Here is a 17,414-nt window from a genome sequence, read left to right on the forward strand (position 1 = left end):
TGTCGTCTCCAGAGAAAAGCTCCAGCAAACCCACTCCCATCTCTTCCATCATGCAATATGATTGATGTCTTTTGAGGTCATGGCGAGATCCAATCTTCCTTACATTTCAAGGGTACAGCTCTAAAATGGTGTTCACAGGCCAGCCACTAGATAGTCCAAAGGACCAAACTTATTGGTAACTCTGTAGGAGGCTTCTGGATCAGCCAGTGTATAATCTTGCTACCTCTACTCTGCCAGATAGTGACTGGAGGGAGTCCAAGTATTGTGTACGCAGGGGGCATTGTCGATGCCACATTATGTCAAGGAGCTGGGTATATTCTTACCAGGTATATGCCATATCCAAAAATTTCATATAGCATGTCTCCCCCACCTTTTCTTACTACTGAATACACCATAAACTGTCAAACTAATAGAACAAACTAACCTGTGAAAAGTTCTAAACCACCCAAACACTTACTCATTCATTTCACAAATATACATAGTTCTAATCTCAATGATGTCCATTTCCACTTAGTCTGCCAAACCACACATACTTTATCTCAAAGAATCTCAGTTATTGGTTGTTTCAAACACTGCTCATCTCCATAGTCAGAATTATTTTCTGTATGATTCCTTCCGCTTCAAAGGTGGTACTTGTGCATATGTCCATTCTGATATTCCCTGTCAGAAACTTAATAATTTGGAATCTTCTCTGGCTTAAGGTCTCTCTACCATATTCTCTCAAATTCATCTCTTGCCTCTATCGCACTCCCAACTCCATTAATCACTTGAAACTTGACTTTCTCCAGTCCAACTTTCCTAACAGTGAGGCAATTTTCCTTAGTGATTTTAACGTTCACAACTCCAGCTGGCTTCCATTTTCTAGTCACACCGACCCAGCTGGTCGAGATGCAGAGGCTTTTGCAATTACTAATGACCTTGCACAGATTGTTCATTTACCTACAAGAATACCGGACAATCCTAATCATACAGCCAATACGCTTGATCTTTTTCTCACAAACAACCCTTCTAAGTACACGGTCGAAGTGAGAGGTCCTTTAGGCACTTCAGATCACAACTTGGTGATTGTCTCTTCTCCAAAGGAGCCTTTATCTAATGGCTATTCCCAACCTCGTGTTGTTTGGCATTACAAGAATGCAAAATGGGATGATCTGTGAGATTTCTTTTCTTCTTTTCCATAGTTGAATTACTGTTTCAAATCTTCTGATGTCAACATTTGCAAAGACCATATCAGCGAAATCATTCTTGTAGAGATGAAATCCTTTATTTCATACTCCACCTTAAAATCTCGTCCTTTATATAAACCTGTTACAACAGGTTGCATATCGTAATTGGCTTGTTTCCAAATTCCCAGGTTCATTTTCTGCTTACAACAATTGTAAAGCATTATTAATAAGTCCAAACTAAATTAGAACAGGCTAAGAGTAGAAAACTTGCTTCTTGTCCATATGGTAGTCGAACATTCTGGTCTCTTGCCAAAGCTATTGGCAGCAACTTTTGCCAATCTCTGTTCCCAATTCGGTCAAAACCAGATGGTTCCATTGCCACTTCAGCCAAAGACAAAGCTGACCTGCTAGCATCATATTTTTGTCCAACTCGTGTATTGATGATCTTGGTCAAACACCTCCCACCATTCTCAGTACATTCCATTCAATGCCTCCTACAGTCTTCCATCAAAAGGATTCAGAAGGATTTTGCAAATCTTGATTTTAAGAAAGCTCCAGGTCCTGATGGTATTTCTTCACTCCACTTGTTCTCAAAACCTGTGCTCCTGAACTTACTCCTGTTCTGTGTTGCCTTTTTTCACTTTCTTATTTCAAAGGTTTTCCCCTTCTGCTTGAAAATTTGCTCATATCCAGCCAGTTCCTAAAAAGGGTGACAAATCCCTCTCATCCAATTATCGTCTCATTGCAATTACTTTTACTCTTTCTAAAGTAAGGAATTAACCACCAACTCTTAAATTATAAAGAAAACTTCCATCTGATCAATTATCGCCAGTATGGATTTCATCAGTGTCAATCACTGGTGATATTCTGCCTTATGTTACCCATCTATGGACCAATTCAATGGAAAAGTTTGGTGAAACTCAAGCAGTTACTCTTGACATTTCAAAGGCTTTTGATTGCTTCTGGCATAAAGGTCTTCTAAATAAGCTTCCATCTTATGGTTTGCCAACTGTTTTTTGCAATTGCATATCCAGTTTTCTCTCTGACCGCTCACTGCGGGTGATGGTAGATGGCTCCTGTCTTCTAACTTGTTCACTAATTCTGGTGTTCCCCAAGGTTCAGTTCTTTCTCCCACTCTTTTCCTCTTGTATATTCATGACCTTATTCCACTGACTGAAGTCCTATCCATAGTTTTGCTGATGATAGCACATTGAATTCCATCTTCCATTTTGAGAAACCTTGCCCTGCACAAACAGCTTCGACTTATCAAATATTCACTACCAATTGGTTAAATGCTGATCTCCAAGTAATTCTCCAGTGGGACAAAGATAACTAACTTAGTTGATTTTAATCCTTATAAGACTCAGTCTTGTCTTATATTTTGCAAAAAAGAATCCTTCTGCTCCTATGCTTATCTTCGATGACACTCCAATTTCTAGGCAAGATCATATATCTCTTTTGGGGATTACTCTTGACTTCTAATCTATCTTGGCATAAGCACATCACAAATATTGGTTTCTCTGCATCTAAAAAACTGGGTTTTCTCTTTCGCTCTCAGCATTACTCTTCTTCCAAACAGCTGTTCACTCTGTACAAATCGCAAATCCACCTACAACAGAATATTGTTCTCACTTTGGGGCAGTGCCCCTAAAACCTCTCTCAGGCTTCTAGATTACATTCAAATAAGGACAGTTAGGTTAATTAATGGCTCATCTCTAACAGTCTCTCCACTCTCTGTCTCAGATGTTTTGTTTCTGCTGCACCTTTTCTATAGATTTAAAAACAGTGCCCATTTTCCATGGGCACTGTTTTCCTGAATTGGCTTCTATAATTCCCACTCTCTCTTTCAAAGCAGTCTGAATACATGCTGCGACTAGTCAACAGCCTTTTTCTGTCCAACTTCAAACTAACAGAACCAACTTTTCTTCTTCCTTATTTATTCATTCAACTTCTGTTCTCGGACCAACCTTCCCTTCATATATATTTCCCGAAAATTACAGAAAATTGGAAAGACTGATTTTGTAGGTTCTCTAAATTCTGGGCAAGTATGTTTTGACTGATTAAAGTCTTGATAATGAGCACCAGAGTAGTGATGATATAAGCATTAGCAGCTTTGATAATGGAGGTTGGAATTTGGGCTGGATGTCTTGTCTCAGGGAATTTATTATTTGTTTAATGGTAAATTGATTGACCAAGTAATTTAAGTGTGGACAATAGTTTTGTCCACTCTTAAATCAGGAGTGGTTACTTTGGAGAACACCCTCTTATTGCTCTGGATTCTTTTTGAGATGTAAGTCTCATATGCCTGCATTTTTTTTTTTTTTTTTTTTTTTCAGTTGAAATAGTGCTCCCTTTTTCTTGAAGTTTAGTAATGTGGTGGGAGTTCTTTTCTTCCATCCCTTGTGACTTTTCTGACTTTTGAAATATAACTTTAAATCAGGTGTGAACCAGGATGCAGTGTGTGATGTTATAGTGACTTCTTTGGATGCTGCTGCTTCCTTGGTTAAATGTGTAAGCCATTTTATTAAGAGTTGCATTGCTCGATCAATGGACAACTTGTCCATTCAGAGAATCCCAAAGACAGAATTTTACCAGCTCCAGCATTTTGCTTTTTATTAAAAAATTTGGTGCAACTAACTTCTGTTTACTAGAGATGGAAGAGCTTTGTTTGGCAGGTGGTAAGAATGGCTTGAAATTCCAACTCGTCATGATCTATTTGGAACATGATAGTAGAGATCTGCTTTGGGTATACTATGATATTTGTGAAGATAAGCTCAAGAATTTGGTTGCCTCTGGTGCATGGAGTCTTAGTTCTATAAATTCCAAGGCCAGAGAGGGCATATTAGTATTAGTAATGGCCGCATGGTGCAAGAAAGCCTATGGCTTATGCTGACCAGCCAAAAAAAAAAAAAAAAAAAAATCCGAACAAAACAATGATAAAAACAAAAGAACAAACAAATAATAATAATAATAATTAATAAAAAAAAGGAAATTAAACCTATCATCCTATGCGCTTCCCTTACCCGAAAGTACTATCCAGATGACCTTTGAATTTCCCCAAACTGTCGGCCTCTACCACCCATGAAGGCAACTTATTCCAGTAATTTATAACTCGCTGGCTAAAATAAAACTTCCTGCAGTCCAATCTTAACATTTCCCCCCGTAACTTGAATTTATGTCCCCTAGTTCTAGCATCATTTATAATCTTGAAAATTTCATCCTCATTCATTTTACTGATGCCTCTCAGAGCCTTAAACACCTCAATCAAATCTCCTCTAAGGTGTCTAGTTTCCAAACTCTGCAACCCACATATTCGAAGTCTTTCTTCATAAGGATGCCCTTTTGCCGATCTCACCAAGCGAGTTACCCGTCTTTGCACCCATATTACAAGAGATTTAAGTGTGTGTGTGTGTGTGTGTGTGTGTGTGTGTGTGTGTGTGTGTGTGTGTGTGTGTGCGCGCGTGCGTGTGTGTGTTGAATCTAGGGATGGGTAGGTTGAAATCACCAGCAATTATTACATTGCTTCCTCCTTTATGTACAAAAAGGATCCAATTGAGGATTTCACTGATGATTATATTTGGACTGGGTGAGGAGTAGATATTGAAGATCTCCAGAGCAGAGCCAATGATATGCACAATAATGGTGATACCTTCAGAATAATTCAAATTGGAACTGACTGAATGCTTCATGGTGAGATTGTTCCTAATGAAGACTGCAGATCCTCCTCCTTTGTGAGATTTACGTAAAGTTAGGAATGGAGAGTAGTTGAGTTGGTGTGGAAGAAGCAGAGTCTCCTCCAGCTCATAATTTGTCCAAATTTCAACAAGACAGATGATATGATTGGATGCATCAATCAGCACTGCCAGTAGGGTAAGGAACTTATTAAGGCTTTGTACATTTTGTACATAGAGGTTGGGTGTTGACTTTTTTGTTGCACATTAGAGGACGTTCTGGTATTGGTGAGTTTATAGCTATGCATCTAAAGGGTCAGCTGGCATTCCTGGCAAAGTAACTGTTGTCCTGGGTGTCTTTGGGCCATAGTATGGCATGACAAGCATTCCTGCTGGCCAGAGCTCAGGGTTGAGGTATTGTTGGATATTTCTGGTGGAAATTTCAATCCAGAATGAGGCATATGTTGGGAGCTTGGTTTTAAATTTAGTGAGTTTTCCTGATATTTTAATTTTGTTACTAGGTGTTCAATTTGACTTTCAGTAGTTTCTAGGTTAAGGCAACTTATAAAGATGTTACCTGTGTTATTCCTTGCTGCACTGCTTTGAAATATATTTAGATGAATGGACTGACTGCTCGTTCCGATAATGCTAACTTGATTGCTGGCTTCATGCTTCCTATTATTTACAGATTTTTGGAGGATTCTGTGAGTGGGGAAAGCAGTTAGTGGAGGAAGTATGAGGTTGTACTGACAAAGCACCGACTTCATGATGTGTAGGATAGATATCAGGGTGGAAAAGAGAGGGAGGAGGGTTGGAATGGGGTCAGTTTGGAGTGGTTGGGCAGTGGTGCAAAGTATGTTGGAGAAAAAAGAAATAGTTGAGATTTAGGAGTGGTTGACATACTTGTAAGGACAAATTCCTGGGCAGTAGGGAGAAGAGTAGTTGAAATCTACTCTTCACCCTACTACCCAGGAATTTGGGCTGGAGTTGATTGTTGGGGATGGGGGTTGGAACAAAAAAAGTAATGCTACCAAGACTGATCTTCAAGGAAAGTAGCATGTGGAAAGTCTTGACTTGTTCACCCTCAACTTGAAGTATATGTCACTTAAATTCAGCGTTCTCACTGTGCAGCTTCCTGATGTTGTTCCAGTGCAGGAAAAGAAACTTCAATCTTCTGGCAGGAAGAAAAGATGGGGGGGGAGGGTTACTAGTGAATACTAGCACTAACCTTAGAGAGTGGCAAATCTGGGGTTTGGTGATTTTGGGAGGAGAGTGGGGAAGACATGAGAAGAGACAGAAAATGTGTCTGAGGAAGGGGGGGGGGAGGTGAACTAGTTGAGTTGGGGTGCCACGAGGAGATGAGTGATTTTCTAAGATAGTCTTGGATTTTTTTGCAGATAATGCACTGCTATTTGGAGCAATTAGAAGATCTCAAGGTTTTTAAATCTTTTAAATTACAACAAATTTAAAAAAAAAAAAAAAATTGTTGAAAGGTGCCTGCACAAGCTATCCATATGCTGACAGATTTCAAGCAAACATTGCAGATCTCAATTTTGACAGGCATATTTTGTTATTTTTCAGGCAGGCAAGGTGTGTCACTAACATAGATAAGGGCACTTAGAATATAAAAATAGAAGTACTGTATGGAAGTAGGATGGAGCAGAAAACCTGCTCCATCCTATGAACAGGAGTCCAGTTAATTGCTAAGTTAAAAGGTATGACAAACGGTGACTGTGACCTAAGTTCAAATGACATGCCTTCATAGACAACAGCAGTTTACAATAATGGAACAGATGTTTGAAACCGCAAAAGAAATTGCTGCAAAGTTGCTGAACTTCTTTGATGAACGGGACAGAGTAGCAAGTGGAAGTATTAAAACATTAAGATTTACAAACTCATAGAAATGTAGAAATTACTAGAGGTTTAAGCAGGAGCACTGAAACAGAATGCTGACACAGTTGACGCATGTGTAATGATTCCCACTTCACCTATGCCACTGACACCTTCAACGAGAAACCCACTGACGTTGACCTGTGGATGCTGAAATCTCAAATGAAATGGAACATCCATTTTATCACTTATTTTATTTTATTACTCTGTACTTTATTATGTAAACCTGTCTATCATATTTGCACAATTTCTGTAAACTCCACTAAGTTCTAGTGCTGGGGTATGCCTTTGTACTCCCTTTTTTATGGCAATAAATTAGATTATATATATCTAAACCAAACTTCTCTATATGAGTGGCATGTGGCAAACCCACTTTCTGCCTCCTCATCACATTAGTAATCATGGATTATTTTGCCTTCAAAATAAGGATTAAAAATATATTTTACTGTGAGACCAGACTTTTGGGGCATCTTGTATATATAAAACCTTTTTTATTTAAAAAAAATAATTAGCAATAAATTACCTAGGATCTTTAACAAGCAACCGAGATACAAAATCTTTGGCAAGTTCACTCGTATGGCTGAAATATTCATCATCAAAATCGTAATTCACAGCTGTAATATTGGCAAACGTTTCTTGCTTGTCTTCTCCAAGAAAAGGTGATGCACCACTAAGTCTATAAAGAAAACGGTATTTAAAAACTTTGAATGTCAGCTAAAATATTAATACAATAAATCTTAATCTGTTACTGAAACAGTACCAAAACAGTGAAACTTGAGAAGCTATTTTTGTATTCACTATTTTAGTTCTAGTAACACCATAAAAAAACATGTTTTTTAACTTTTAAAGTTACTAGTCTGCACAAAGTAAATTACACAATCCCAATATAATTCCAGTTACTTTTATTTTCCTTTATTTTCTTTACTTTATAGTAAGTTACACACTGAAGTAATCTCTGGTTTAAATGAGGTTTAAAATATTAGACATATCTGTTTGAAATGGTGCAGAGAAGATGAACAAGATTAATTGGGAGCAAAAGGATATTCTAACCAAGAAAGGCTAAGGTTCTGTAAATTGCCATTTCTGGAAAGTAAGTCACCATGCAGATGGTGACGAGGCTTTAAAAGGGTTAATTAAACTAAATACTGATGGCTCTACTCTCTCAGATGACACGCAAGAGGACATGAATTTAAATTGAAAAAGAATGTTTGCAGAATAGATGTACAGAAACTTTCATCCAGTTAAAAAATAATTTATTGTTAGAAAATATTGGGGAAGTGGGCAATTTGAATAAATTTCACAATTTGAGCAAATTATTAGCAGGAAAGAGCAATTAATTTTTCATTTCTGATGATTTGAATGATGATTTTTTTTTTGGATGGTGTTATTTAAGATTTCCTTCCTTGTATCACATACTAATACCAATGGGAAAACTTTCCCAGTATGCCAGACTAAAATATAAAAAAAATAGCATTTCTACTAAGCTGCTGGGCTAACATCCAATTTATTAAAAATTTCACCTAAACTGATATACCGAACTTCTAAATAAGTTCATTAGCTTACTGAATTGCAGCAGGTGTTACTAATTTTAACTAGTATGACATGTTCAGCCATTAATTTTTGAGAAACCATTATTGAATAATTGATAACACTAGTATAGTTTCTTAATTATAAAAAACTGTCACTATGATATATAAGTGCCCTATCATTAATATCTAGGTACCTTCCTATCTATAAATAATCTTTATGAAAACTAATAGTGTGTGCTGAACCTTTAGCCTTCATGACAGCCTCTAGTCTCTGAGAAATACTCTCCACCAGTTTTTTTGTTGTTGTTGTTATTTGGTTTTTAGAAGCATTAGCAACTAAGGCCATATTGCTCCGGGATATGCGGTGGTCATTCCCTGACCTTTCCGCATCCTCCGTATTTGGTGGTGATGGGCTCGAACCCCGGTCTAATCAAGAAGCGCGTGCTACGCACTGCTGCTGCTCCTTCCCACCTCGCTACGGAGGCACCAGTTTTTTTGTAAATCCACCAATAGTTTCCACCATTTAGCCTTAAAAGCGGCAACCAGTTCAGCTCTTTTTTGAACAGCCTCTCCTCATGCACACACACACCCGACAATCCAATTTCATTCTAGGAGTTCTCTGTAGTATTTAACCAGGACTCTGTGCTAGCCAGTCCAACTTTTCAATGCTCATGTCCTCAAACTACAACTGAGCAGTATGATGTGGAGCATTGTACCTGATGATACAGGTAAGGGCTTTCCTTGATATGCTCCTACAATGTAGGTAATGCGTTATTGTCCCGGACAGCTAAACAGACCACAACATTCATGGTTTTGTCCAAAGTAACCAACGATCCCAAGCCAAACCATGAAAAAAAAGCACCAGACCACCACTTTCTCTACCAAACTTCACTATCAATACCAGTCTGGCAGGTAACTTTCTCTGAGCATCTGACATACCAAGGCACAGCCATCAAAACTGGCAGACCATATACCATGACTTGGCATTCCAAAGCACAGCTTTGCACTGGTCTAAGGTGTAAGAATGGCAGGACTTACACCACGCTAGATGGCATCTGGCATTTCTCAGGGTGGTCAGTGGCTTGTGGACAGATGCATGATTCATACAGCATTCTGCACACTGTGCTGGTATTGACAGTAATGCAATTGTCTCATTTAGTGTGTGTGTGTGTGTGCGCGTATGCATGCGTGCGCACGCACACACGCTGTAACAACGTCAACTTGCATTCTGAGAGAACTGCTTTGCAGGGCTCTTCTGTCACATTCCATTGACTTCCGAGGTTTTCCAGCTCGTTTTGTGATAGTTTTAGCACGGCTGCCTCCATTCACAGATTGTATCAATCACTGACCAAGGGATCTTCAGTACTACTGAAATATATACAGACTGCTTGCTTACGAGGTAGTAGTAGTAGCGGCATGTGATGCAAGGAAGCAAGTGTATGAGCTTATGCAGCATCAGCCAAAAAATAAAAAAATAACACCATTCCCTCCAAATGCCTGTCCAGTTCCTCCTTAAATTTATTCAACCTATCAACTTCCACGACGACAGATGGAAGTTTGTTCCAGCAATTAACCACCCACTGGCTAAAGGCAAATTTCCGCACATCTATTCTACATCTGTCCTTTCTTAATTTGAATTTATGCCCCCTTAGGTTCGTAATCTGAACAAGTGGAAGGATCCCATCAGAATTCAGCATACTCAACCCATTCAAAGCCTTATACACCTCAATCAGATCACCGCGCAGGTGCCTAGTCTCCAGCCACTGCAATTTGCAGAACTTAAGCCTCTCTTGGTAAGAGGATCCCTTCATTCCCCTCACCAATCTTGTTGCCCGTCTCTGTACACGCTCAAGTAAATCTACATCTTTCCTAAAATGAGGCATCCCGACCTGTACGCAGTACTCAAGGCGTGGCCTGACCATTGCCTTATACAGAGGGATAATCACCTCCTTTTCCCTGCTAGCAAAATTCCTATATATCATTGACAAAACCCCATGACCTGCCCTGGCAGCCTGTCTGCATTGCTCAGAAAACTTCATATCTGCCTGCACAATTACTCCCAGGTCTTTTTCATTTTCTACCACCTTAAGTGTAGTACCACACAGTTGGTACGTATCTCTGGGGTTACTTCTACCCATATGCAGTACTTTGCATTTGTCAAGGTTAAACTTCAGTTGCCACTTCTTAGCCCATCTACCCCATGACCTGCTCTGGCAGCCTGTCTGCATTGCTCAGAAAACTTCATGTTATGTTTGTTATTTGGTTTTTAGGGGCATTAGCAACTAAGGCCATATTGCTCCGTGAATATGCGGTGGTCATTCCTGACCTTTCCGCATCCTCCGTATTTGGTGGTGACGGGCTCGAACCCCGGTCTAATCAAGAAGCATGTGCTATGCACTGCTGCTCCATCCCACCTGGCTATGGAGGCGCTCAGAAAACTTCATATCTGACTGCACAATTACTCCCAGGTCTTTTTCATTTTCTACTACCTTAAGTGTAGTACCACACAGTTGGTACGTTTCTCTGGGGGTTACTTGTACCCATATGCAGTACTTTGCATTTGTCAAGGTTAAACTTCAGTTGCCACTTCTCAGCCCATCTGCCCAAATTATCTAGATCCTGTTGTAGTAGGACACTGCCATTACTGTCATTAACAACCCTGCCAACCTTTGTATCATCTGCAAACTTCGACATTAAGCCTGATATACCTTCATCAATATCATTGATAAATATACAAAACAACAGTGGATGTAACACCGAACCCTGTGGGACTCTACTAATAACATTAGTCCACAAAGAGCAGCACCCATTGATTACCATCATTGGTATCCTATTATCAATCTGCACTGGAAGTATGGTAAGTAAATTGAATATAGCATTTGTATTTACAACTGTTTAAATACTTGTATTTACTTGAAGCCCTACAAGCATATTTATATTATGTCTAACATGTGGTGCTTGGATAGGACATGACCAAATATCAACTGAGGGGGGGTACCTGAATATTAATGGTAGGGTAGTGTATATAACTGAATGGTAAATTTCATTATAACTCTACCAGATAGAAAAAACTAAGTAATAACTTGCTCTTCAACAGAAATGTAATCTAAAAGAATGAGTTTTTTGAAAATTAACTATCACTCCAATACTACCAATTTTACCTTGCAGAAACAACGTCTTAATGAACGTAACAAATAGAGCACAGATGTTTTGGCACTAAAATTCCATAAAAAACAGGCAGAGAAATATGCAAAATAAGAATTTCAGAATAAGCTCAAACTCCATCAGTAGGTTCATTTTAAACATTAGTATTAGTAGTTTCATTTTAAACCAACTGCTATAGACATTAAACTGATTATTTATATATTTTATTATGTTGAAAATTGTGAATGTTCAACCTTTCCTGCCTCATTTAATTCCAATTTATCCAAGATTTTTAAATGTAAAAATTCTGATTATAAAAACTTGAAATATTTTCCTGCAATGAAAACAAAACTCTTTCTACTCCTTTTTTTAGAAGAAATTCGATATTGTCAAAAAAGATGACTTCTCTGATTATGTTTAAGCTAATATAAAAACTAAAAAGTATTTTTTTCAAAACATTCTCAATAAAATAGTTCTCTTGATTCACAGTTTTGGATACAACATATAACTAGGCGCCTCTGTAGCCAGGTGGGCAGGAGTAGCAGTGCGTAGCACACGCTTCTTGATTAGACCGGGGTTCGAGCCCGTGACCACCAAATTCAGAGGATGCGGAAAGGTCAGGGAATGACCACCGCATATCCCTGGAGCAATATGGCCTTAGTTGCTAATGCTCCTAAAAACCAAACAACAACGACAACAACATATAACTAAGTTTAATGAATGAAGGTAAAACAGAATTTTGTTTCTGTTTTAACTTCATTATTCTGTTTGATTATTTTACTTTTGTTCTCTCCATCCTCACATTCCATTTAAATTGCTTTAATACCACCCCCTGTACCAAAGTACATACAGGGTTAACTATCAAATTAAATGGCAACTGAGCAGTTTTAATGTTAATTAATTTCAGAACAAAATAAAAACACAAATAATAATAATAATAATAATTACACAGCTCAATTTTAAGAAAAAACCACTTAGCCTTGCCTCAAGGAGATGTGATCTTGGTTTGTACTACCCATATATCCCAGTCAGCCAAGCTACCATCCCTACCACTGAGAGGCAGGCTTCTATGATCTGGCTAATAATATGCATCTTCTCTTAAATATGCCAAATACATAATTATTAAAATATACAAATGGCCTTTTATCAGTGAACAGGACCCATAGTCTCTTGATCCAGAAGATCAATAGATCTTTCCAATATAGATTGCAAATCTTCATATAAATAACATTCAAACATAAAATGTGCTGATGTCTATTTCTCCACATGAACAAAAATAACTCCCAGTTAATCCTAACTGGCATAACCTAGAAGTTGTTGTTATTTGGTTTTTTAGGAGCATTAGCAACTAAGGCCATATTGCTCTGGGGATATGCAGTGGTTATTCCCTGACCTTTTCGCATCTTCCGTATTTGGTAGTCACGGGCTCGAACCCCGGTCTAATCAAGAAGCGTGTGCTACGCACTGCAGCTCCTGCCCACCTGGCTACGGAGGCACCATAACCTAGAAGTCAAACCATGTCCAGTCACAAGAAATGTCGCACGCATACTAAAATGCAACCACGGTATACTTTTCAAATCAATTAAGTTAACATTCAGAATAAACATATATGTTGATTTTCCTTTCTCAGAAGAAGAATTTGCAACCAAGCTCCAGACGCATAAGTTAGAATGGGTACAAGCAAGCAATCATAAAGCGAATCTATGCATCATCATTTTGCACTCCATTCAACTCATAATACTTTTTCTGAGCTTGGGATACGGTAAACATATTTTATTTTTCACTTCATTTTATGTTCTGTAAAAAAACAACCACTCTTCCAGATACAACCTCAAATACTTAGTTGTTCTAACATACTTTATGGAGACTTCCTTGACCTTTATTACTGGAGGATGGTTCATGCTCTAATTTCCCTTTAAGCAGCACCTGCACAGTCTTAAGAATACAAATTTCTATTTATACATTTGACTCCAAATCTTTAAAATACTTAAAGCATTCGCAGCTCTTTGTTCAATCTGTAACCGATAATTCTCAAAAATCAAAGTGACCAAATCATCAGTACATGCTACACATCTTGAGCCAACTATTTCTTTTTCCAAAAACTCAAACAACATATTCCAGCAAAGGGACCAATCACCGAACCCATAGGACATCCTCTGGTTACATTACGACCATCTCAATAAATTTTGTTCCATCAGAAAAGTAATTCCTAAATACTAAATAAAGACCAGTCGAATATCCTGTCTTCCTTATTCTTGCCAGAATATCTTCCCACCATAACCTATCAAAGGCACCTTTAAAGTCAATAAAAACTCCAAGAACATATCGCCCCCCCCCCCAAACTCCTGCACACTCTGTACATGATATCCTCAGTTCACAACCCTTTTTTTTTTTAAATTGTATTGGTTAGTTGAGGACATGTCTTTCATTATAACTAATCACTAATCGGTTTATACACAACTGTTCACAGACTTTTGCCATTACAGGTAAAAGAGCTATGGAACAATATGAACCTGTATCAATCAAAGGATTATATGGGCCTTTAACAACTAATTTTATTAATCTAGTTCTTCATATATGGGGGAAGGCAACTTCAGTCAAACAAGTATTAAAGATCTTACAATATAATTCTGATCTTAACTTAAAAGATCTTTTCAACACTTTTTCCCCACCTCCACAGGAAAATCTTGAATCTGTTCATATTCTTGCACTCCTTTGAGAAATAGGCTCTTATTAAAATTAATTCATTTCCTCTAAAACTGCTGCTGATCCAGACATGCTTGCTTTTCAGATTGTATGTCTTCATTTAATAGATATTTTAGTTATCATTTTTAATGTCTTTTTCAATCTTTTATCCTCAAATCTTGTTTACAAAGTTTTCCCAGTTTCTAAGAGTAATATAACTGAAAAATATCTCTTACTTATTCAACCTTCATGATTCTGTATATATTATCTTTAAAATATTCACAAAGTAATTAAAACAGTAATTGTTTTACTGTTTTAACTAAGAAAATTTATTCCATTTAGCAGGATGGTTCTCAAAATGAATGCTACATTTTTTTTTTTTTGGATCTGTCATGAACCTTTAATTCCATATCAATCTAATCAGTGTTATAACTACTGAATAAATATTTGATTTCTGGTGCTTTATTTGGATTTTTTCCTAACAATCAAACTTTTCATAATCAATTGAAGTGTTGAAGTAGTCCAGGAAAGTATTTTATTCTGCAGATGACATTGTTACAATACAATCCTCTTCTAACCAACAAGCAATTCACAATGTCAAAATTATGAACAAAATTTTATAAATGATATTAATTTTTTTTTTGGAGTGACTATTAATCCTGTTAAATCAGCATCAATATTGTACACTTTACTCAGTCTTCCAATTGATATTCCTATATCAACAGGTAGATTAAATAAAGTAAACATTATTAATAACTTAATCATTTTTATTCTTATAAAAATGAATAACATTTCATTAAATTTGAAAGAGTATGTCCTAATGAGGATTTCAAGGCCTTTGAAATCCTGGTCAGGACAACTAATGCTGACATAATGGGACCAACAGAAAGACAATATCACCCATAAATAAAGGAGGATAACTTTCTATTCGGAAATTACACATGTCAGCATAAAACCTGCATAGTGTAAGGTAATTAGAAACAAAGGTAAAATGAGAGTAAGGATATGATACACAACAGAAGATTGTAAAGAGTATGACAAGGAACCTTTACATGCATATGGAATAGGTGAGCAAACATGAATGTTTTATTATGGATAATTTCAATTTGCTCCTTATGATTGGGGCAAGTGGGAGATAAACCCATCATGGGGGACAAAATGTTAAAATTACTAGATAATTATTATTGGTATCAACACATTAGAGAAAATAATAAGAGAAAGAATATTTGAATATTCTAGACATAATCATCACCCACAAACCAGATGACATCACACAGCTGACAGTACAGGACCCATTAGCAAGAAGTGGTCATGTTATAATTCATGACCATTCTTGCAAATATGTTGTGAGAGAGAGAGAGGACATCACAGTAGTCAGAGAAGCCAAAATGCTTATCATTATTATTAGTAGCAGTAGCAGCAATAGTAGAAACAAATAATGCAAGAAAGCAAGCTTATACAGCATCACACAAAGGGAAAAAAGCCAACACTTCCCATTTCACTTGTCTATCCCCTCTAACTGTTTATCTAGTTCTTACTTGAATTTATTCAAACTACCCACCTCCACAAAATCACATTGGAGTTTGTTCCTGTAATCAACCACCTGAGGCTGAGGCAAATTTATGCTCATCAAACTGCAACCATCCAGCCCTAAATTTGAATTTATGTTCATTCACATGTGTAGTCATTTATGGCCTTAAACACCCCAATCAGATCTGCAGGAAGTTTTATTACAGCCAGCGAGTTATAAATTACTGGAATAAGTTGCCTTCATGGGTGGTAGAGGCTGACAGTTTGGGGAAATTAAAAGGACATCTGGATAGTACCTTCGGGTGAGGGAAATACATAGGATGATAGGTTTAATTTCCTTTTCTTTTATTAATAATTAGGTTTTTTTTGTTTTTTTTATCATTGTTTTATTCTGGGGTTCTTTTTTTTTTTTTTTTTTGGCTGGTGCAGCATAAGCCATAGGCTTTCTTGTACCATGTGGCCATTACTAATACCCTCTGTATCACGAAATTTCTCTATAACGAATTTTTTCGCTGGATTTATCGAATTTGTTATAGGGAAGTTCAATTGTATATATTTTTTTATTCATTCTTACATAACAGTATTTTCACGCCAATTACATTAACTGAGACATATATATCTTTAAACTAAATTCAAGTAAGTCATGAGTAATCATTATTACAGACTAATAGTGCAAGTTTCAATTGAAATAAACACTTATAAAAACATAATGAACCTATAAACAAACATTACTGTTATCGTTATGTAATTTTTCTTTGAATGAAAACCATTAATGATTTTCACAAGATTTCTTTGGATGGCATGAGAAATTGCCAAGAACTTGATTTTTAAAACATTGGCATTTCCTACTTGCACAACGTACTTTACAAGAGCATCTTTTGAATCCTTGTCCCCTTCCAATGGAAAATTAGTGAACCAGAGCTCTGATACTCAGTTCCACAGGTGGAATCTCACTTACAGATAATCCCTCATAATTAACTCTTTCAAAACAATTCCTCTGAAGCCAGTTTTCAATGACTCCACCTTTGGTGCCAATTCTGTATTTTTCCTCTTTTATGTCAAGAACTACACCTATCAGGTTTGCACAGTCTCCTCGGCCACGATCAAAGGTGGGTGCAAACACATTTACAATCTCCAACTTCCACTTCTTTCAGTTTATTTGTTCTTAGAACCATTTTTGTAGCAACATGTGCCATGTTTTTTCTTGCAACCTTCCTTAATTTAATCGCTAGATGGTCATCTGCATCAATATCTTCATCCTTTGTTAAAGTTTCTCAAAGAGCTAGACATTGATTACCTAGGGAATCATCAAGGGTTTTTTCTTCACCATTTTTAGTTTCTTCTAAAGCATGTTCATGACTTTCTTGTATCATTTCATCATGACTTGTATTAAGTTCTTCAGACACTACAACATATTGTCCTATGAGTTGATGTAATTCGGCATCTCCTTCTTCACAATCTAAGTCAGTACATGAATTCTTCTGTTGTGAAGTTAGTAATTGCACTGTATTACTCTCAGGGTGAATTAACATCTCCATTAAACTGTCTTCGAGTTGATTTAATTCGGCATCTCCTTCTTCGCAATCTAAGTCAGTATTTGAATTCTTCTTCTGTTGTGGAGTTAGTACTTGCACTGTATTACTCTCAGGGTGATTTAACATCTCCATGAAACTGTCTTCATCAATTCTGGGCTGAATTTTATTCAGAAATTCTATTGGAAGGTTTGTACCAAGTCCTAGTTTGGGTTTCACTTCAAACAGAGCTTTATAAGGCTCTGTTTGAACCATTTTTATAGTTTC

At 37.1% G+C, this 17,414-nt stretch overlaps 1 protein-coding gene across 1 annotated transcript in view; it reads right to left on the reverse strand.

The window, feature by feature from the left end:
* Positions 1 to 17,414, reverse strand: part of LOC150083332 (death-associated protein kinase 1-like) — a 574,715-nt gene that overhangs the window by 476,568 nt on the left and 80,733 nt on the right. The window contains exon 6 of the mRNA XM_090377188.1: positions 7,251 to 7,403. Coding sequence (XP_090233314.1) covers positions 7,251 to 7,403 — 153 coding nt within the window. The remainder of the gene's footprint in view (positions 1 to 7,250; positions 7,404 to 17,414) is intronic.

The sequence above is a fragment of the Mastigoproctus giganteus genome, chromosome 7 (assembly GCF_048544385.1).
Source record: "Mastigoproctus giganteus isolate SK-2022 chromosome 7, ASM4854438v1, whole genome shotgun sequence".
Taxonomy (NCBI): domain Eukaryota; kingdom Metazoa; phylum Arthropoda; class Arachnida; order Uropygi; family Thelyphonidae; genus Mastigoproctus; species Mastigoproctus giganteus.